General features: G+C 43.4%; 1 protein-coding gene across 1 annotated transcript; it reads left to right on the plus strand.

Annotated features, from left to right (window-relative positions):
- Positions 1 to 239: 239 nt before the first annotated feature.
- On the plus strand, positions 240 to 17644 carry LOC139377251 (protein crumbs homolog 1-like). Its single transcript, XM_071120258.1, has 8 exons — positions 240 to 719; positions 1293 to 2315; positions 3697 to 4250; positions 7700 to 7865; positions 9985 to 10912; positions 11336 to 11377; positions 11566 to 11688; positions 14934 to 17644. Exons 1-8 carry the CDS (start codon positions 671 to 673, stop codon positions 15190 to 15192), a joined length of 3144 nt encoding a protein of 1047 aa, XP_070976359.1. The 5' UTR covers positions 240 to 670; the 3' UTR covers positions 15193 to 17644.
- Positions 17645 to 18357: the final 713 nt, after the last annotated feature.

Here is an 18357-nt window from a genome sequence, read left to right on the forward strand (position 1 = left end):
TTGCAGACTGGGGGCTTTGTCTAATTGTTACAAACTTCTGGGAATTGGTCAAAGCTGTAGTGATAGTTGAGTTCAACCATTGGGATAAAAATTCTCGCGACACCAGTGTACTATCAAAGTACTAAAACATTTCGCCACACCCACAATAACATCTGCTAAACATGTGTATGTAACAAATTTGATTTGATTTGATTTGAATTATAGGCTATATCAGTACTCCTCCTACTATAGGCTGTCTTATAGTTAGGATTGTTTTGTTTTGTTGTATTAATGGATTTTTGGGGGGTCTTCAGGTCACCATGAGACAGCCTAAATTAAATTCAAGTTAATTTTAAAAAGTCATAATCGGTGAGGTAGGTTCTAGTCTCTTATGTAAGCCTTCGTGTTACTAGACTAATGGAGATGTTTGCTGTTGCTCAAATTAGTCCTGTGAACTCCTCCTTGGCTAGCACTCCTTTTGTAAGACATTTTAAGTACATTAGCTTAATCCCAAATAGGCTATCTAGCTCGTAGTGATCCCGAGTGACTGGACTGGGCAGCTATTCATCCATGGGGGAAACACAAGAAGCTGATATCTGTTGTAATGGCTTCCAAACAACTTCTGTGAAATGCAATGGAGTCATTTACCGATATTCCGATTTCTACTGATTAGGAGGACTGGCCAAGGACCATGTTGAGAGTCAACGTGTATGTTTGGATTTCGTGGTTACTCTATACAGGTAATTTAGCTCTCTTGTTCGTAGTGAGTTTGTTGTTGTTGTTGTTCTCTGTGAGGTTTCCTGTGAGGATATACAGTGCACAGAACAGAAAAGTGTTACAAAGAGAATATCAAATTGTTTTATCACGCTAATATTTTCATCAACAGTTTTATGTTCTTTATGACTTGCTTTCTATAGTGTTCAAACTAAACATCACAAAATAAACTCCAAATATCTATTTCTATAATTAAAGTTATTATTTTATTGGTTGATACAGGAAAAAAGTAGTACAAGTGAACATATCAACCAATCTGCAAAATTAGTGTTATACTTCCCTATATATAGATGTGCATTTAACTAGGTAAATGTGGATATATCGAAAGGAAAATAAAGATAAAAATAAAAAAAACTAGTAATCAATGGCAAACTTTTGAATTAATGTTTTCAATCTCTTGGTATGGCCAAATTCACATGAAGGAAAAAGAAAAACGGATTCATATCAATAACATATTAATTCCACATAGATAAAAAAGAATTGCCAACTGATTTTAATGCAGGAAGCAAAGATATCTGATTGTTTACATATCTACACAGGTGCCACCTGTGAGGAGGACACTAACACATGTGAACTGCTACCGTGTCAGAATGGTGGCGTCTGCGAGAGCCATCATGGAGGCTACAGGTGCCTCTGCTCTCAACAGAGCCAAGATGGCCAACTGTACGGAGGTGAGAACTGCACAGTCGCCCTCCTGGGCTGCGACGGCAACCGCTGCAAGAATGGCAGCATCTGCTCTCCCCTCTTCCTGAACGACCGCCACACCTACACCTGCTCCTGCCGTGCGGGCTTCACCGGCTCCAAGTGTCAGACGTCCACCATCTTCTCCTTCGAGACCAGCGGCTACATGTACGTGGAGACCCAGCTATCGGACCCTGAAGTACCTCTGAACGTCACCCTAAGCTTCAGGACGGACCGGCACGTCGGCACCCTCCTCCAGCGCCGGGTCGAAGACTTGCTGCTCACCATCGAGCTGGTCGACAGCCACTTACGCCTCAGCATGCTAAGAGGTCAAGAGTCAAGAAGGGCAGTGGTTCTGGAGCTACCGCCGAGCGTGTCGGATGGCCAGTGGCACACAGTGGAGGCCTGGCTGGGCAGTGAGGCGGAGGGAAGCGGGATCAGATTGCTTCAGTCCTCCTGTGATGAGGTGGGCTGCACCAAGGAGTTCCCAACCACCGACACCCCCCTACTGGAGCAAGGCTCCGGACTCTCCGAGTCCGGCTCAGTCCGCCACAGCCTCTTCCTAGGAGGTGTGGGACTGGGCTGGGGCTCCGGTGTGGTAGCAGGAAAGAGGACGCCTGAGGCTGCTGACCCCCCTGTCCCACTTGTCCCGCCTGCCAACTTCCTGGGCTGCTTTCGGGACGTGTTTGTGGAGTCACGGCTGGTGGTGCCTGCCCCCGCCAACTCACCGGCTCAGATCAACGTCACAGTGGGGTGCAGCGACAAGGACAAGTGTGACGACAACCCGTGTCAGAACCGGGGGCATTGCATAAACCAGGGATGGAGGAGCTATGTGTGTGAATGCTACAGACCATACAAGGGGAATACTGACTGTGCTGAGGGTAAGGCCTGGAGAGTGTTGTCTGAAAACACTGAAGATGTAGCAGTAAAACCAAAGTAAAGCAGAAACACTGTACAATATGAGAGCCACAGCTTCAGAATGTCATTTCAATGCAATAATACCACATATTCTATTAGAGCAATGGTTATGTGCTTCTCCTAAAGCTTGGATAATGTAGCCAAGACCAATGGAAATTGTCATTTTTGCCTGATTTACAGGTCAACAGTTCAGCCTCAGGATCACTCCAAAATCTGGATGGCTGGATTTGTAATGTGGCACCGAACAGGTGGATAAAGTAGCCTGTGGTAGACTGCAAAGGAGCTTAGAGAACTAGTAAAAATAGCATATACAGTACACACACACACACACACACACACACACACACACACACACACACACACACACACACACACACACACACTCATAAACACACATGTATGCGCACACACAGGTACACACACAGGTACACACACACAGGCACACATGAACGTACACACATAAACTCAAACACACAGAGGCCGAGAGAAGCAAATCAAATAACACCTGGCCTTAGGATTAAGGAAACGTTTAAGGAGCCGACTGGGAGAGCTTTTACTTTCCAGAAAACAGGGGTTCCCAAGGACTCCCGCCACAACGCTTTAACGTGAGAGGTGGAAATAACTGGTCCGAGTTCTGAATACTGGTCCTCTTCACCTTGAATCAGGGATGGGCAACTCTAGTCCTCAGGGGCCGGATTGCCTAAGCTCACACCTGACAATATTCCATCCCTGCTGCTTGAATGAGTGGCATAAACATCTCAGTCTGGTACCAAGTCAAAATTGGGGGCAATTCCATTACATTTTTATGAGTTTAATTCAATTCATGATTTGAAAACTTTTCATGTCAGGAATAAATGGAATTTACACCAATCCTGGTTCCCAGACTAGTAAACAAACAATAGCATAGTTTTGGAAAAAGAGAAGGCACTAACACACAGTGGCCCGACTGGAGATTGGTACACTCTTAGAAAAACCTGCGTTCTAGAACCGGAAAAGGGTTCCACATAGGAAAACCCTTTGATGAACTTTTTTTTGTTCCAGGTAGAACCATTTTGGGTTCCATGTAGGACCCTTTCTGCAGAGGGTTCTACATGGTATCCAAAAGGGTTCCATGTGGAGCCTAAAAGGGTCCTATTTGGATCCGAAAAGTGTTCTCCTAATGGGACAGCTGAAGAACTGTTTTGGAACCCTTTTTTCTAAGAGTGTAGTGGAAACCATGCTATTGTCTTTGTGTTTTGACACCATCTCTCTCTGTTAGTTCTTCATCTATGCATTAAATAATTGGGAGGACATAGTTTGCAACTATTTATTTTTCTAAAACTCTCTCTCTCTGTATCAACGCAGAGTACATCACCGCCAAGTTCGGGAACGAGGACGTAGCAAGCTATGCCGTCTTCTCCTTGGACGATCCCCTGGGTTCTGGCACCATCACCATATCCATGTTTGTGCGTACCCGGCGCCCCAGTGGCCTTCTCCTGGTCCTGGCTAACAGCACCAGCCAGTACCTCCGCCTGTGGCTGGATGACGGCCGGGTCAAAGTTCAGGTGAACAATTTTGAGAGCCTGGAGGGAAGCAAAGTGGTCAGTGACGGCCACTTTCACTTGGTGACGGTGCAGCTGGAGGGCGACTCTGTGACCCTGTTCCAGTCGACCCAGAGCCATGGAACCATTCCCATCCGGCCCGTGGTGGCGCAGCCAGGGGACCTGGTCTACGTTGGGGGCTTGTCTGATCAGAGAGCCTCGGCCTCCTTCGGGGGTTACCTGAAAGGCTGTGTCCAGGACCTGAGAATAAACAATAAACGGCTGCAGTTCTTTCCCATAGGAACTTCAGTGGCCTCATACGGTGTGGAGGAGCTGGTCAACGTCACACAGGGATGTATGAGTGACAACGTCTGCAGTGTGAGTAGCTGGACATACACTATACTATATACTACATACTATACTGACAAACCACAGTTGCCCCATGACAAACCACAGTATATACTACATACTATACTGACAAACCACAGTATATACTACATACTATATTGACAAACCACAGTCGCCCCATAACAAACCACAGTATATACTACATACTATACTGATAAACCACAGTTGCCCCATGACAATGCCAGTTGCCCCATGACTCACCACAGTTGCCCCATGACAACACCACAGTTGCCTCATGACAATACCACAGTTGCCTCATGACAACACCACAGTTGCCTCATGACAATACCACAGTTGCCTCATGACAACACCACAGTTGCCTCATGACAACACCACAGTTGCCTCATGACAACACCACTGAGTTTATAAACCCAAAGTTCCTAGCATCCAAGATAACTTCCTTAGAGTGACAGACACATCTAGCCGCACTGCTAAACGTCCCTATCCTGTGCACTTTAACATTCATTTGCAACAAACATTTAGCCTTGTTCAAATAATGACCCTGTTTTACCATTTTGGTTTTGTGCAGCTCTTTTCTGGTGGCTAGGTGTTCTTGGCACATTCTATTACCCACATTCTATTACCCACATTCTATTACCCTTAATCTGGAGGGGTTTTGGATCGCCTCTGTCCAGCATGTAGGCGAAATGGATTTCCCTAACTCTAAATATTATGGTAAAATGTACTATGCACATATGAGTATCTTTACAGCCTACCTGCCTTGTATATTTGGAACTGGCCATTCCCTTCTGAGTGCCATGCTTTTGGCTTTAGTTAACCCTTGATATGAGTTGCTGTCACGTTCTGACCTTAGTTCCTTTGTTATGTCTTTGTTTTAGTTGGGTCAGGGCGTGAGTTGGGGTGGGTAGTCTATGTTCTTTTTTCTATATTGTGTTTATGTGTTTGGCCTGGTATGGTTCTCAATCAGAGGCAGGTGTCGTTCATTGTCTCTGATTGAGAATCATACTTAGGTAGCCTTTTCCCACCTGTGTTTTGTAGGTGATTATTTTCTGTTTTGTGTCTTCACCAGACAGGACTGTTTCGTTGTCGTTTCGTTCTTTCACTTTGTTGTTTTGTTATTCAGTGTTCAGTTGATTTATTAAATATTAACATGGACACATACAACGCTGCGCATTGGTCCAATCTTGACTCCTCCTCGTCAGAGGAGGACGAATTACGTTACAGAATCACCCATCAACCAAAGACCAAGCAGCGTGGTATCGGGCAGCAGCGATCTATGGACTCATGGACATGGGAGGAGATTTTGGACAGAAAAGGGCCCTGGCCACAGGCTGGGGAATATCGCCGCCTCAAGGCAGAGCTGGAGGCAGCGAAAGCCGCCCATCTGTCCTGAGCTGCCAAAGCCGCCCATCTGTCCTGAGCTGCCAGAGCCGCCCGTCTGTCAGGAGCTGCCGGGGCCGCCCATCAGTCAGGAGCTGCCGGAATCGCCCGTCACTCCGGAGCTGCCGGAATCGCCCTTCACTCCCGCCTGTCTCATTCCAACTACGATCGTTACAGTTGCTCCTCCTCTGCTATGTAGACGTCAGTTATACTTTATGTTGAGGCTTTAGAAAAGTTTACTTTTATTAATTTACAGACCGTATAATATTTTATGCAACTTTATGGCTTGAATCCTCTTACATTGTTAACAACTTAAAGTTTGGGGAAATAAAAACCCAACTACAGTGTTTGCACCCTACTTTGTTGTCTCATTGCCTGCTTGGTCCTTAACCTTCACATAGTTGTTCATTTTCTCTAATTTCCGCGCATGATCGAAGCTAGTTAACGTCGCCATGACATTGCCTACAAGTGTGATGGGGGGTTCTATTTGAGAATCAGTTTCTGGAGCTCTGCAAGTATATTCTCTTTGACAACATACAGTTGAAGTCAGAAGTTTACATACACTTAGGTTGGAGTCATTAAAACCCGTTTTTCAACCATTCCACAAATTTCTTGTTAATAATTTTGGCAAGTCGGTTAGTGTCACGTCCTGACCTTAGTTCCTTTTTTATGTCTCTATTTTAGGTTGGTCAGGGCGTGAGTTGGGGTGGGCATTCTATGTTTTGTTCTATGTTTGTATTTCTAGGTGTTTGGCCTGGTATGGTTCCCAATCAGGGGCAGCTGTCAATCGTTGTCTCTGATTGAGAACCATACTTAGGCAGCCTGTTTTCGCCCTTGAGTTGTGGGTAGTTGTTTTCTGTCTCTGTCCCAGACGGGACTGTTTCGTTTGTTCCGTTTTGTTCTTTTTGTTCTAGTGTTCAGTGTAATTAAAAGATCATGAACACGTACCGCGCTGCACCTTGGTCCTCTCCTTCTTCCACCAACGACAACCGTTACAGTTAGGACATCTACTTTGTGCATTACACAAGTCATTTTTCCAACAATTGTTTACAGACAGATTATTTAACTTATAATTCAAGGTGTCACAATTCCAATGGGTCAGAAGTTTACATACACTAAGTTGACTGTGCCTTTAAACAGCTTGGAAAATTCCAGAAAATTATGTCATGGCTTTAGACGCTTCTGATAGGCTAATTGACATAATTTTAGTCAATTGGAGGTGTACCTGTGGATGCATTTCAAGGCCTAACTTCAAACTCAGTGCCTCTTCGCTTGACATCATGAAAATCAAAAGAAATCAGCCAAAACCTTTGGGAGTGCTTTGCTGCAGGAGGGACTGGTGCAGTTCACAAAATAGATGGCATCATGGGGTAGGAAAATTATGTGGATATATTGAAGCAACATCTCAAGATATCAGTCAGGAAGTTAAAGCTTGGTCGCAAATGGGTCTTCCAAATAGACAGTGACCCAATCATACATCCAAAGTTGTGGCAAAATGGCTTAAGGACAACAAAGTCAAGGTATTGGAGTGGCCATCACAAAGCCCTGACCTCAATCCTATAGAACATTTGTGGGCAGAACTGAAAAAGAGTGTGCGAGCAAGGAGGCCTACAAACCTGACTCAGTTACACCAGCTCTGTCAGGAGGAATGAGCCAAAATTCACCCAACTTATTGTGGGAAGCTTGTGGAAGGCTACCTGCAACGTTTGACCCAAGTTAAACAATTTAAAGGCAATGCTACCAAATACTAATTAAGTGTATGTAAAATTCATACCCACTGGGAATGTGATAAAAAAAATAAACGCTGAAATTAATTATTCTCTCTACTATTATTCTGACATTTCACATTCTTAAAATAAAGTGGTGACCTAAGACAGGGAATTTTTACTAGGATTAAATGTCAGGAATTGTGGAAAAAATGAGTTTAAATGTATTTGGCTAAGGTGTATGCAAACTTCCGACTTCAACTGTAGTTGCCCAATGACTCTGCACAACCTCCCCATGACAACACAGTTGCCCCATGACATTTTCCATGACAAAGTCAACTGCTTGACAGAGTTATTATTTGTCTCCTCCAGAACATCCCATGTCTGAACGGCGGAGTGTGCTACTCCATGTGGGACGACTTTATCTGCAATTGCCCACCCAACATTGCAGGGCGGCGCTGTGAGGTGGTCAAGTGGTGTGAGCTGTCTCCGTGCCCCTCGACCGCAGCCTGCCAGACCCTCTCACAGGGCTTTGAGTGTGAGTTCCTAGTTCGGGAACCCCTTTCTGAAGAGATTATCAATCAAGCAATGTAATCCATTCTGCAGAAATCAAAAGTCAAATTTCACTATTACTCATATCAATGTTTCTCAAACCTCTCTTTTAATACCGCCTGCAAGGTCCAGTAACACTATATTTACAATTGTATGTGGACACCCCTTTAAATTAGTGGATTTGGCTATTTCAGCCACACCCGTTGCTGACAGGTGTATATAATCGAGCACACAGCCATGCAATCTCCATGGATAAACATTGGCAGTAGAATGGACTTTCTGAAGAGCTCAGTGATTTTCAATGTGGCACCGTCATAGGATGCCACCTTTCCAACAAGTCAGTTCGTCAAATATCTGCCCTGCCTTTGGCTGCTGCGGTCAACTGCAAGTGCTGTTATTGTGAAGTGGAAACATCTAGCAGCAACAACAGCTCAGCCACACAAGCTAGGCCACACAAACGGGATCGCCGAGTGTTGAAGGAAATATCGTCTGTCTTCGGTTGCAACACTCACTACAGAGTTCCAAACTGCCTCTGGAAGCAACGTCAACACAATAACTGTTCGTCGGGATGTTCATGAAATGGGTTTCCATGGTCGAGCAGCTGCACACAAGCCTAAATGTCGGCTGGAGTGGTGTAAAGCTCACCGCCATTGGACTCTCGTTCTCTGGAGTGATGAATCACACTTCACCATCTGGCAGTCTGATGGACAAATCTGGGTTTGGCGGATGCCAGGAGAACACTACCTGCCCCAATGCATAGTGCCAACTGTAAAGTTTGGTGGAGGAGGAATAATTGTCTGGGGCTGTTTTTCATGGTTCGGGCAAGGCCCCTTAGCTCCAGTGAAGGGAAATCTTAATGCTACAGCATACAATGATTCTTTGCTTCCGACTTTGTGGCAACAGTTTGAGGAATGCCCTTTCCTGTTTTAGCATGAAAATGTCCCTGTGCACAAAGCGAGGTCCATACAGAAATGGTTTGTTGAGATCAGTGTGGAAGAACTTGACTGGCCTGCGCAGAGCCCTGACCTCAACCCCATCTAACACCTTTGGGATGAATTGGAACACCGACTGCGAGCCAGACTTAATTGCCCAACATCAGTGCACAACCTCACTAATGCTCTTGTGGCTGAATGGAAGCAAGTCCCCAAAGAAATGTTCCAACATCTAGTGGAAAGCCTTCCCAGAAGAGTGGAGGCTGTTATAGCAGCAAAGGGAGGATCAACTCCATATTAATGCCCAGGATTTTGGAATGAGATGTTTGACGAGCACGTGTCCACATACTTTTGGTCATGTAGTGTATTTGACCTAATCCAGTATCAGTGCACCTGATTCAATTACCGGTAGTTCACTAATCATCAAGCCCTTCATTAGCTGAATCCACTCTGCTTGACAAGTTGAATCATGTCTGCTTAATTAGTTGAATTAAGTTCGCTGTACTTAAATAGATACGTGGAACTGGCTGGGGGTTCTTGAAGAGAGGCCAGGGAAACATAGACATGTAGCAATTTTTTCTCTGTATTTGGCGTATTCTATATAGAGCAGACTAGTATGTCGGCTTATTCAGTGTGTATCCACTGAATGGGCTGTTGATTATCCTCCCTGTGTTTCCTTATCTGAGGGCTTAACTAGAGTAAAGGTAAATACAGTAGAGACTTAGGGCAGAAGGAGAAGCCCAACACAGAATTCCCATGAGCCAATAAGCCAAGTTTATCCCCCCAGATTAACCATACCACCACATGATTCAAGAGGTTAAGGTACCAGAATTTTTTCAAGTAATGCTCCTATTTGTTCAATAGGCAATTAAAAGATATGGTTCCTTACCCTGAAAGTAGTCTATGGGCTAGGAGAGACTGGAATCCATGGTGTGGATTTCTTTAAACAGCCACCTTTAACTTCAGTAACTTTGCCCAGGGCTAACCACAAATCAATGGGAGAGATGGGGGCAACGGTTAATGACTCAGTTACTTGAAAGGGGTTTTAGCCCAAAATGTTGAACATTGCACTTGCCCCATCTCTCTCGTTGATTTTTGGTTGCTTCTTGTGCCACTGAGGATATTTCAGTTACAGATTTCGTTGTTTTAAGCCTCTTCTGTTTTGCATCCCAGGTGTGTCCAACGTGACACTTCGGAATGACAGCATACTTTCCTACAGAGGCAACGGGAAGATCAGGCACCACCTCAGCAGCGTCCTCCTAAGTGTGCGAACCAGACAAACGAACGCCACCCTCCTACACACCAAGAAAGGCTCTGAGTTCATCACCATCTCCCTCCAGGACTCTCACCTCCTGCTAGAACTACAGGCCGGTGGTGGTGAGGCCTCCCCCAAGCTCACTGCCCAGAGCCGGGGCCTGGTCAGCGACGGCAAGTGGCACATGGTGGAGCTCTCCATGGAAGCCCCGGATCTACAGACCTCCAGGTGGATCATGGTCCTGGATGGGGGAAGAGATGGAGTAGAGGAGGAGCATGTTGTGTCCAAAGTCGCCTCTGGGAGCCTGGCCTTCCTCAGGGAGGGAGTGGACATCCTCCTGGGAGGTCTGGGGCCAGAGGCAGGGGGGAATTTGGATGGATGTCTGGGCCCTGTCCAGATCGGGGGGCTCCCACTGCCCTACTATGGAGATACTGACCTGAACCTTCCCAGGCCCCAAGAAGGGCAGTTTGTGAGGACCCCCAGTGCCGTCACCCCCCTATATGGCTGCCGGGGGGCTAGTGTGTGCACGCCGAACCCTTGTCTAAACCAGGGGGTGTGTGAGGAACTCTTTGACCTCTCCCTCTGCAGGTGCCCTCCTGAGTGGATGGGGCCACAATGCCAGAATGACGTGGACACCTGCGCCGTCAAGCCCTGTGTCCATGGCAACTGCAGTGTGTTGGGGGAGGGATATCTATGTGCGTGTGAGCCGGGGTATGGGGGGACCAGGTGTGAGAAGGACGTGGACACATGTGAGAACAACAAGTGCGGCCCGGAGGCCACCTGTCTCAGAGGCCTCCTGAACTATGCCTGCCACTGCCCCAGGAACATGACCGGGCCCTTCTGCGAGTAAGTCTCAAACGCTTCCCATATTCCCCCCCAACCTTAACCCATCCTAACCCTAATTTATCTTAAAGAACATAGAACAAATCAAAAAACAAATCTGCAAGAACTAAACAAAACAATCCAAAGCTATAACTCAATTGTGCATGAGTTATTGCATATGTCATATCATATGTCAAGGGTAATATGAACACAATTTTTTAAATTTTACCTTTATTTAACTAGGCAAGTCAGTTAAGAACAAATTCTTATTTTAAATGACGGCCTAGGAACAGTGGGTTAACTGCCTGTTCGGGGGCAGAACGAAAGATTTGTACCTTGTCAGCTCGGGGGTTTAAACTTGCAACCTTCCGGTTACTAGTCCAATGCTCTAACCACTAGGCTACCCTGCCGCCCCAAATGGATGCCTGATTAATCATTCTCTTTTAGTGAAAAGGTGCCAGAAGTCCCATGGTACATTGAAAAGATACCGTAAGTTATTTCAAGTTCTTTCAAGTAATTTTAAATGATATCCTGTCAAGCCAATACTAGCTCACATCTGTGGTGATTAGACACATCAACTTAATCAACTAACAATTCTGTTTGAGCCATTTCGCCAGCTATCAAACTCCTAACTGTCAGGTAACTGATGCTTGTATGTTTGTGTCGCTGAACTCTAGATACCCCAACCTGCCCACGTCCGTGTGTCCTGGAGACAGATGGAATTACAGCTGCTTCAACGGGGGGAACTGCTCTAAGCAAGACTACACCTGTGACTGTCTGCCCGGTTTTATAGGGCAATGGTAAGCCATGAATATAAACAATAGTAAATCTGTAGTAAACACTTGTGTCAATGAATTTCAATGAAACCTAAGGGTAATTACTATGTAATTCAGGCATTCTTGAAAATCTGGACAATCCTTGTCCTAAGCAAAGGATTCCAATTTCAACCTCGGAAACTCAAAATGTTAGAAACTTGGATCTGAAAACGGATCTCATGTAGTTTATTGGAATAAACCTTTGTGACTTCGAAGAATATGTATCTTAAAACTGTGACTCCTTAAAGATGTGTCCCAAGGTTTGGTAAACTCCATCAGATTTGTCAAACATCCTAAATTATTGAGGAATGAGCAGGGTCAACTTCCTTAATTTCATGTTTACATATAGTGTAACAAGACAACTCAGGGTCCGGAAAGTTCTCTTCTTTTGATAGATTTAAACAAATTATATTGATATCGCCATGGTGAACAAAAAACATTACCTGTCAACTCCCTCTCCCTTGAAGATTTAGATAGAATATTAATGATCAAATATGTTAATTTTAATTAGGTTTTAGAGTCATAAAGCAACTGGAAATAAAACAAAATTGCTACTCAGTATACCACATGAATGAAGTAGAAAAATGATTGTACTAATTTTTATTATATAGGGGCGTGGTTAAGTATTAGCATAGATAGACAGAACACTACCTAATCCCTAGGAGGCAGCAGCAACCGACTGCAGATGCTGTGCCTAGCCTTGATAAGTGCACAGGTGTGGGTAATTAAAAATTATCGGCAATCAGTAAGAGAGAAGTGTCCAGAAGCCTCTTGGGCTGCCAGTGTTTGTTTTGGGGTTATCTTTTTGGAGCATGAATTTTTTAAATTTAGTTTTTTGTACAGAGGGTAATGCGAACGGCCCAGTACATCACTGGGGCCAAGGTTCCTGCCATCCAGGACCTCTACACCGGGTGGTGTCAGAGGAAGGCCCTAAAAATTGTCAAAGACTCCAGCTGCCCTAGTCATAGACTGTTCTCTCACGGTAAGTGGTACTGGAGCGCCATGTCTAGGTTCAAGAGGCTTCTAAACAGCTTCTAGCCCCAAGCCATAAGACTCCTGAGCATCCAGTCAAATGGCTACCCAGACTATATGTATTGCCCCCCCCCCCACCCCCTCTACACCACTGCCACTCTGTTGTCATCTATGCATAGTCACTTTAATAACTCTACCTACATCTACATACTACCTCAACTAACCGGTGCCCCCGCACATCGACTCTGTACTGGCACCCTCCTGTAAATATTGTATTTTTTTACTGCTGCTCTTTAATTGCTTGTTACTTTTATCTCTTATTCTTATCCATATTTTTCTTAAACGGAGCTGTTGGTTAGGGGCTTGTAAGAAAACATTTCACTGTAAGCTCTACACCTGTTGTATTCAGAGCATGTGACTAATAAAGTTGGATTTGATTTGATTTGAAATGAACACATTAAATCAGGTTACAGACCATTTACAGTGCCTTGCGAAAGTATTCGGCCCCCTTGAACTTTGCACCCTTTTGCCACATTTCAGGCTTCAAACATAAAGATATAAAACTGTATTTTTTTGTGAAGAATCAACAACAAGTGGGACACAATCATGAAGTGGAACGACATTTATTGGATATTTCAAACTTTTTTAACAAATCAAAAACTGAAAAATTGGGCGTGCAAAATTATTCAGCCCCTAAACTTTCAGTGCAGCAAACTCTCCAGAAGTTCAGTGAGCATCTCTGAATGATCCAATGTTGACCTAAATGACTAATGATGATAAATACAATCCACCTGTGTGTAATCAAGTCTCCGTATAAATGCACCTGCACTGTGATAGTCTCAGAGGTCCGTTAAAAGCGCAGAGAGCATCATGAAGAACAAGGAACACACCAGGCAGGTCCGAGATACTGTTGTGAAGAAGTTTAAAGCCGGATTTGGATACAAAAAGATTTCCCAAGCTTTAAACATCCCAAGGAGCACTGTGCAAGCGATAATATTGAAATGGAAGGAGTATCAGACCACTGCAAATCTACCAAGACCTGGCCGTCCCTCTAAACTTTCAGCTCATACAAGGAGAAGACTGATCAGAGATGCAGCCAAGAGGCCCATGATCACTCTGGATGAACTGCAGAGATCTACAGCTGAGGTGGGAGACTCTGTCCATAGGACAACAATCAGTCGTATATTGCACAAATCTGGCCTTTATGGAAGAGTGGCAAGAAGAAAGCCATTTCTTAAAGATATCCATAAAAAGTGTTGTTTAAAGTTTGCCACAAGCCACCTGGGAGACACACCAAACATGTGGAAGAAGGTGCTCTGGTCAGATGAAACCAAAATTGAACTTTTTGGCAACAATGCAAAACGTTATGTTTGGCGTAAAAGCAACACAGCTGAACACACCATCCCCACTGTCAAACATGGTGGTGGCAGCATCATGGTTTGGGCCTGCTTTTCTTCAGCAGGGACAGGGAAGATGGTTAAAATTGATGGGAAGATGGATGGAGCCAAATACAGGACCATTCTGGAAGAAAACCTGATGGAGTCTACAAATTGTCTTCCAACAAGACAATGATCCAAAACATAAAGCAAAATCTACAATGGAATGGTTCAAAAATAAACATATCCAGGTGTTAGAATGGCCAAGTCAAAGTCCAGACCTTAATCCAATCGAGAATCTGTGGAAAGAACTGAAAACTGCTGTTCACAAATGCTCTCCATCCAACCTCACTGAGCTCGAGCTGTTTTGCAAGGAGGAATGGGAAAAAAATTCAGTCTCTCGATGTGCAAAACTGATAGAGACATACCCCAAGCGACTTACAGCTGTAATCGCAGCAAAAGGTGGCGCTACAAAGTATTAACTTAAGGGTGCTGAATAATTTTGCACGCCCAATTTTTCAGTTTTTGATTAGTTAAAAAAGTTTGAAATATCCAATAAATGTCGTTCCACTTCATGATTGTGTCCCACTTGTTGTTGATTCTTCACAAAAAAATACAGTTTTATATCTTTATGTTTGAAGCCTGAAATGTGGCAAAAGGTCGCAAAGTTCAAGGGGGCCGAATACTTTCGCAAAGCACTGTAGCTAGGCCTAGGTCTCCTAGACTTAGAAAGTGTACCAAACTCAGTTGGCTAGCTAGTTGGTTTTGTAACACAATGCATATGTATATAATAATGTAATTAATATTATTAAAATATGCAATTCTTGTTAAATATATAACTAATATATAAGTATATTTCATGAAATCCCCCGTGTGTAACAGGTGTGAGATAGACTTTGATGAGTGTGCGTCGGGCCCCTGTGAATACGGAGGCTACTGCCACAACCTTGTCAACCACTTCCACTGTATATGTGAGATGAACTTCTCAGGTGACCAGTGCCAGATCGATGTCAGCGACTTCTACTTGTACCTGGCCTTGTTGCAATTCCAATACGTGTTCCAGCTCATGTCCTACCTTATCTTGCACCTCGACGATGGCCCAGAGATCGACTGGGGACAACTGCAAATAGATGACGACTAGCGATCCATTGGAGCCAACATGGACAACTAGGAGCACATGAGAGCCAACATGGACAACTAGGAGCACATGAGAGCCAACATGGACAACTAGGAGCACATGAGAGACAACATGGACAACTAGGAGCACATGAGAGACAACATGGTCAACTAGGAGCACATGAGAGCCAACATGGATAACAAAGGGCCATCGGGAACCAACATGGGCTACAAAGTGTTGATTGAATATTCTGGGTAGCTGTTGCTCCCACTTCCTATGCACAGGTTTAGGATCCATTTACCCTCCCACAAACCTTACCTTAACTATTTACATATGTTATTGGACCATAAACAGATATGGCTCATTAATCCATACAGTCCAAATAATGATAATCCACACTTCTTTGAAATGATTTATAATACTTTATCAAACCTACAAGCAACACAAGACTCTATTATTATGGTGGGAGATTATAATACAGTTTTAAATACCTCTATGGACCGTTAAGGAAATCACACTACAAACTATTACCCTCGTTCACGTAAGGAAATATGGAAATCATGGATATATTGGAACTAGTGGATATATGGAGACTTAAATATCCTGACCTAGTGACATATACATGGCGGAGGCTCAATCTAGCTAGTCGTCTTGACTACTTTCTTATGTCGTTCTCGCTAGCACTAAATGTTTTTTGTAAATTGATAGGGGACAGAATCAATTTTTAAATTGATAGGGGACAGAATGCGGTCGGACCATCAAATAATTGGCCTATAACATTACACTTACAGAATTTCCATGTGGGCAAGGATATTGGAAATTTAATCAAAGCCTATTGGATGATAACTTGCTTTTAACTAGGACAGAATAATTTAGAACTGACGTTTTCCGACATAACATACAGTTGAAGTCAGAAGTTTACATACACCTTAGCCAAATCCATTTAAACTCAGTTTTTCCACAATTCCTGACATTTAATCCTAGTAAAAAAGTCCCTGTCTTATGTCAGTTAGGACCACCACTTTATTTTAAGAATGTGAAATGTCAGAGTAATAGTAGAGAGAATGATTAATTTCAGCTTTTATTTCATTCATCACATTCCCAGTGGATCAGAATATTACATACACTCAATTAGTATTTGGTAGCATTGCCTTGCATTGCCATTTGCGACCAAGCTTTAACTTCCTGACGGATGTCTTGAGTTGCTTCAATATATCCACATAATTGTCCCTCCTCATGATGCCATCTATTTTGTGAAGTGCACCAGTCCCTTCTGCAGCCAAGCAACCCAACAACATGATGCTGCCACCCTCGTGCTTTACGGTTGGGATGGTGTTCTTCGGCTTGCAAGCTTTCCCCTTTTTCCTCCAAACATAATGATGGTCATAATGGCCAAACAGTTCTATTTCTGTTTCATCAGACCAGAGGACATTTCTCCATAAAGTATGATCTTTGTCCCCATATGCAGTTGCAAACCGTAGTCTGGCTTTTACATTGCGGATTTGGAGCAGTGGCTTCTTCCTTGCTGAGCGGCCTTTCAGGTTATGTTGATATAGGACTCGTTTTACTGTGGAAATGATACTTTTGTACCTGTTTTCTCCAGCATCTTCACAAGGTCCTTTGCTGTTGTTCTGGGATTGATTTGCGCTTTTTCACACCAAAATACGTTCATCTCTAGGAGACAGAACGCGACTCCTTCCTGAGCGGTATGACGTCTGCGTTGTCCCATGGTGTTTATACTTGCGTGCTATTGTTTGTACAGATGAACGTGGTACCTTCAGGCATTTGGAAATTGCTCCCAAGGATAAACCAGACTAGTGGAGGTCTACAAATTGTTTTCTGAGGTCTTGGCTGATTTCTTTTAATTTTCCCATGATGTCAAGCAAAGTGGCACTGAGTTTGAAGGTAGGCCTTGAAATACATCCGCAGGTACACCTCCAATTGACTGAAATTATGTCACTTAGCTTATCAAAAGCTTCTAAAGCCATGACCCTCATTTTCTGGAATTTTACAAGCTGTTTAAAGGCACAGTCAACTTAATGTATGTAAACTTCTGACCCACTGGAATTGTGATACAGTGAATTATAAGTGAAATAATCTGTATGTAAACTATTTTTGGGAAAATGATTTATGTCATGCACAAAGTAGATGTCCTAACCAACTTGCCAAAACTATAGTTTGTTAACAATACATTTCTGGAGTGGTTGAAAACCGAGTTTTAATGACTCCAACCTAAGTGTATGTAAACTTCCGACTTCAGATGTAGGTACAGCACATCCTCTTATTGTATGGGACACTTTTAAATGTGCCTTTAGAGGCCATGCAATGAAGTACTCATCTTTAAAACAAAGGCAATTTAGGTCAAAAGAGTCCATTTTTTTAAAAGGAAATGGAAGGACTAACAGTAAAGATAGATACCAATAAAAACTGTACCAAAGAGACACAGAATAAGTTAGAGGAAAAACAAAAAAATAAATGGAAGATCTTGTTCAAGAAAGATCAAGTGTAATATATTATAAAATTTAAAGAGAACATGATGAAATATGGGTAAAAATGAACCAAATTATTTTTTAAATCTTCAACATAATAATGCTACCAAAATGACCCCGATAATTCACCAAACTATATTTTGAAAGAGGAAGCATTAACAGCTGTACAGAAAGACTCATGTGAAGGCCACATTACAGAGGAGGAACTTCTTGATGCAATTAAAGCCTTTAAGTCCAGGAAAACTCCAGGGCTGGATGGTCTACCAGTTGAGGTATACCAATCCTTTTGTGATGTACTCAGAGGACCGTTATTATCATGTTTTATACACTCCTATAAAAATTGTAGATTATCAGATACTCAACAAGAAGGTCGGATTTCATTATTACTGAAACAGGATCCAAATGGTAAATACAAAGATCCAGTCCAGAAAAAAAATTGGAAGCACCTTACACTTCAGGGTTCAGGGCCACACCTGCGGTCACCAGTCATGAAGGCAGTCATATTCCATGTAACCATTTAGTGATAGGCTTCTCCAAGCTCTGAAGCTGCTGATGGTCATTAGTAACCTACCAAACTTGCTAACTGCCTCGTATTCAGCACGCTATTGTCCCTCTAATCACTTTGACATCAATGCAAATGTATTAATCAAACACTTCATGAGAGCCCATGAACTCATGTTGCGCAACATTTCAATAGGCT

This window comes from Oncorhynchus clarkii, chromosome 20 (genome assembly GCF_045791955.1).
Source record: "Oncorhynchus clarkii lewisi isolate Uvic-CL-2024 chromosome 20, UVic_Ocla_1.0, whole genome shotgun sequence".
In the NCBI taxonomy this organism is placed as follows: domain Eukaryota; kingdom Metazoa; phylum Chordata; class Actinopteri; order Salmoniformes; family Salmonidae; genus Oncorhynchus; species Oncorhynchus clarkii.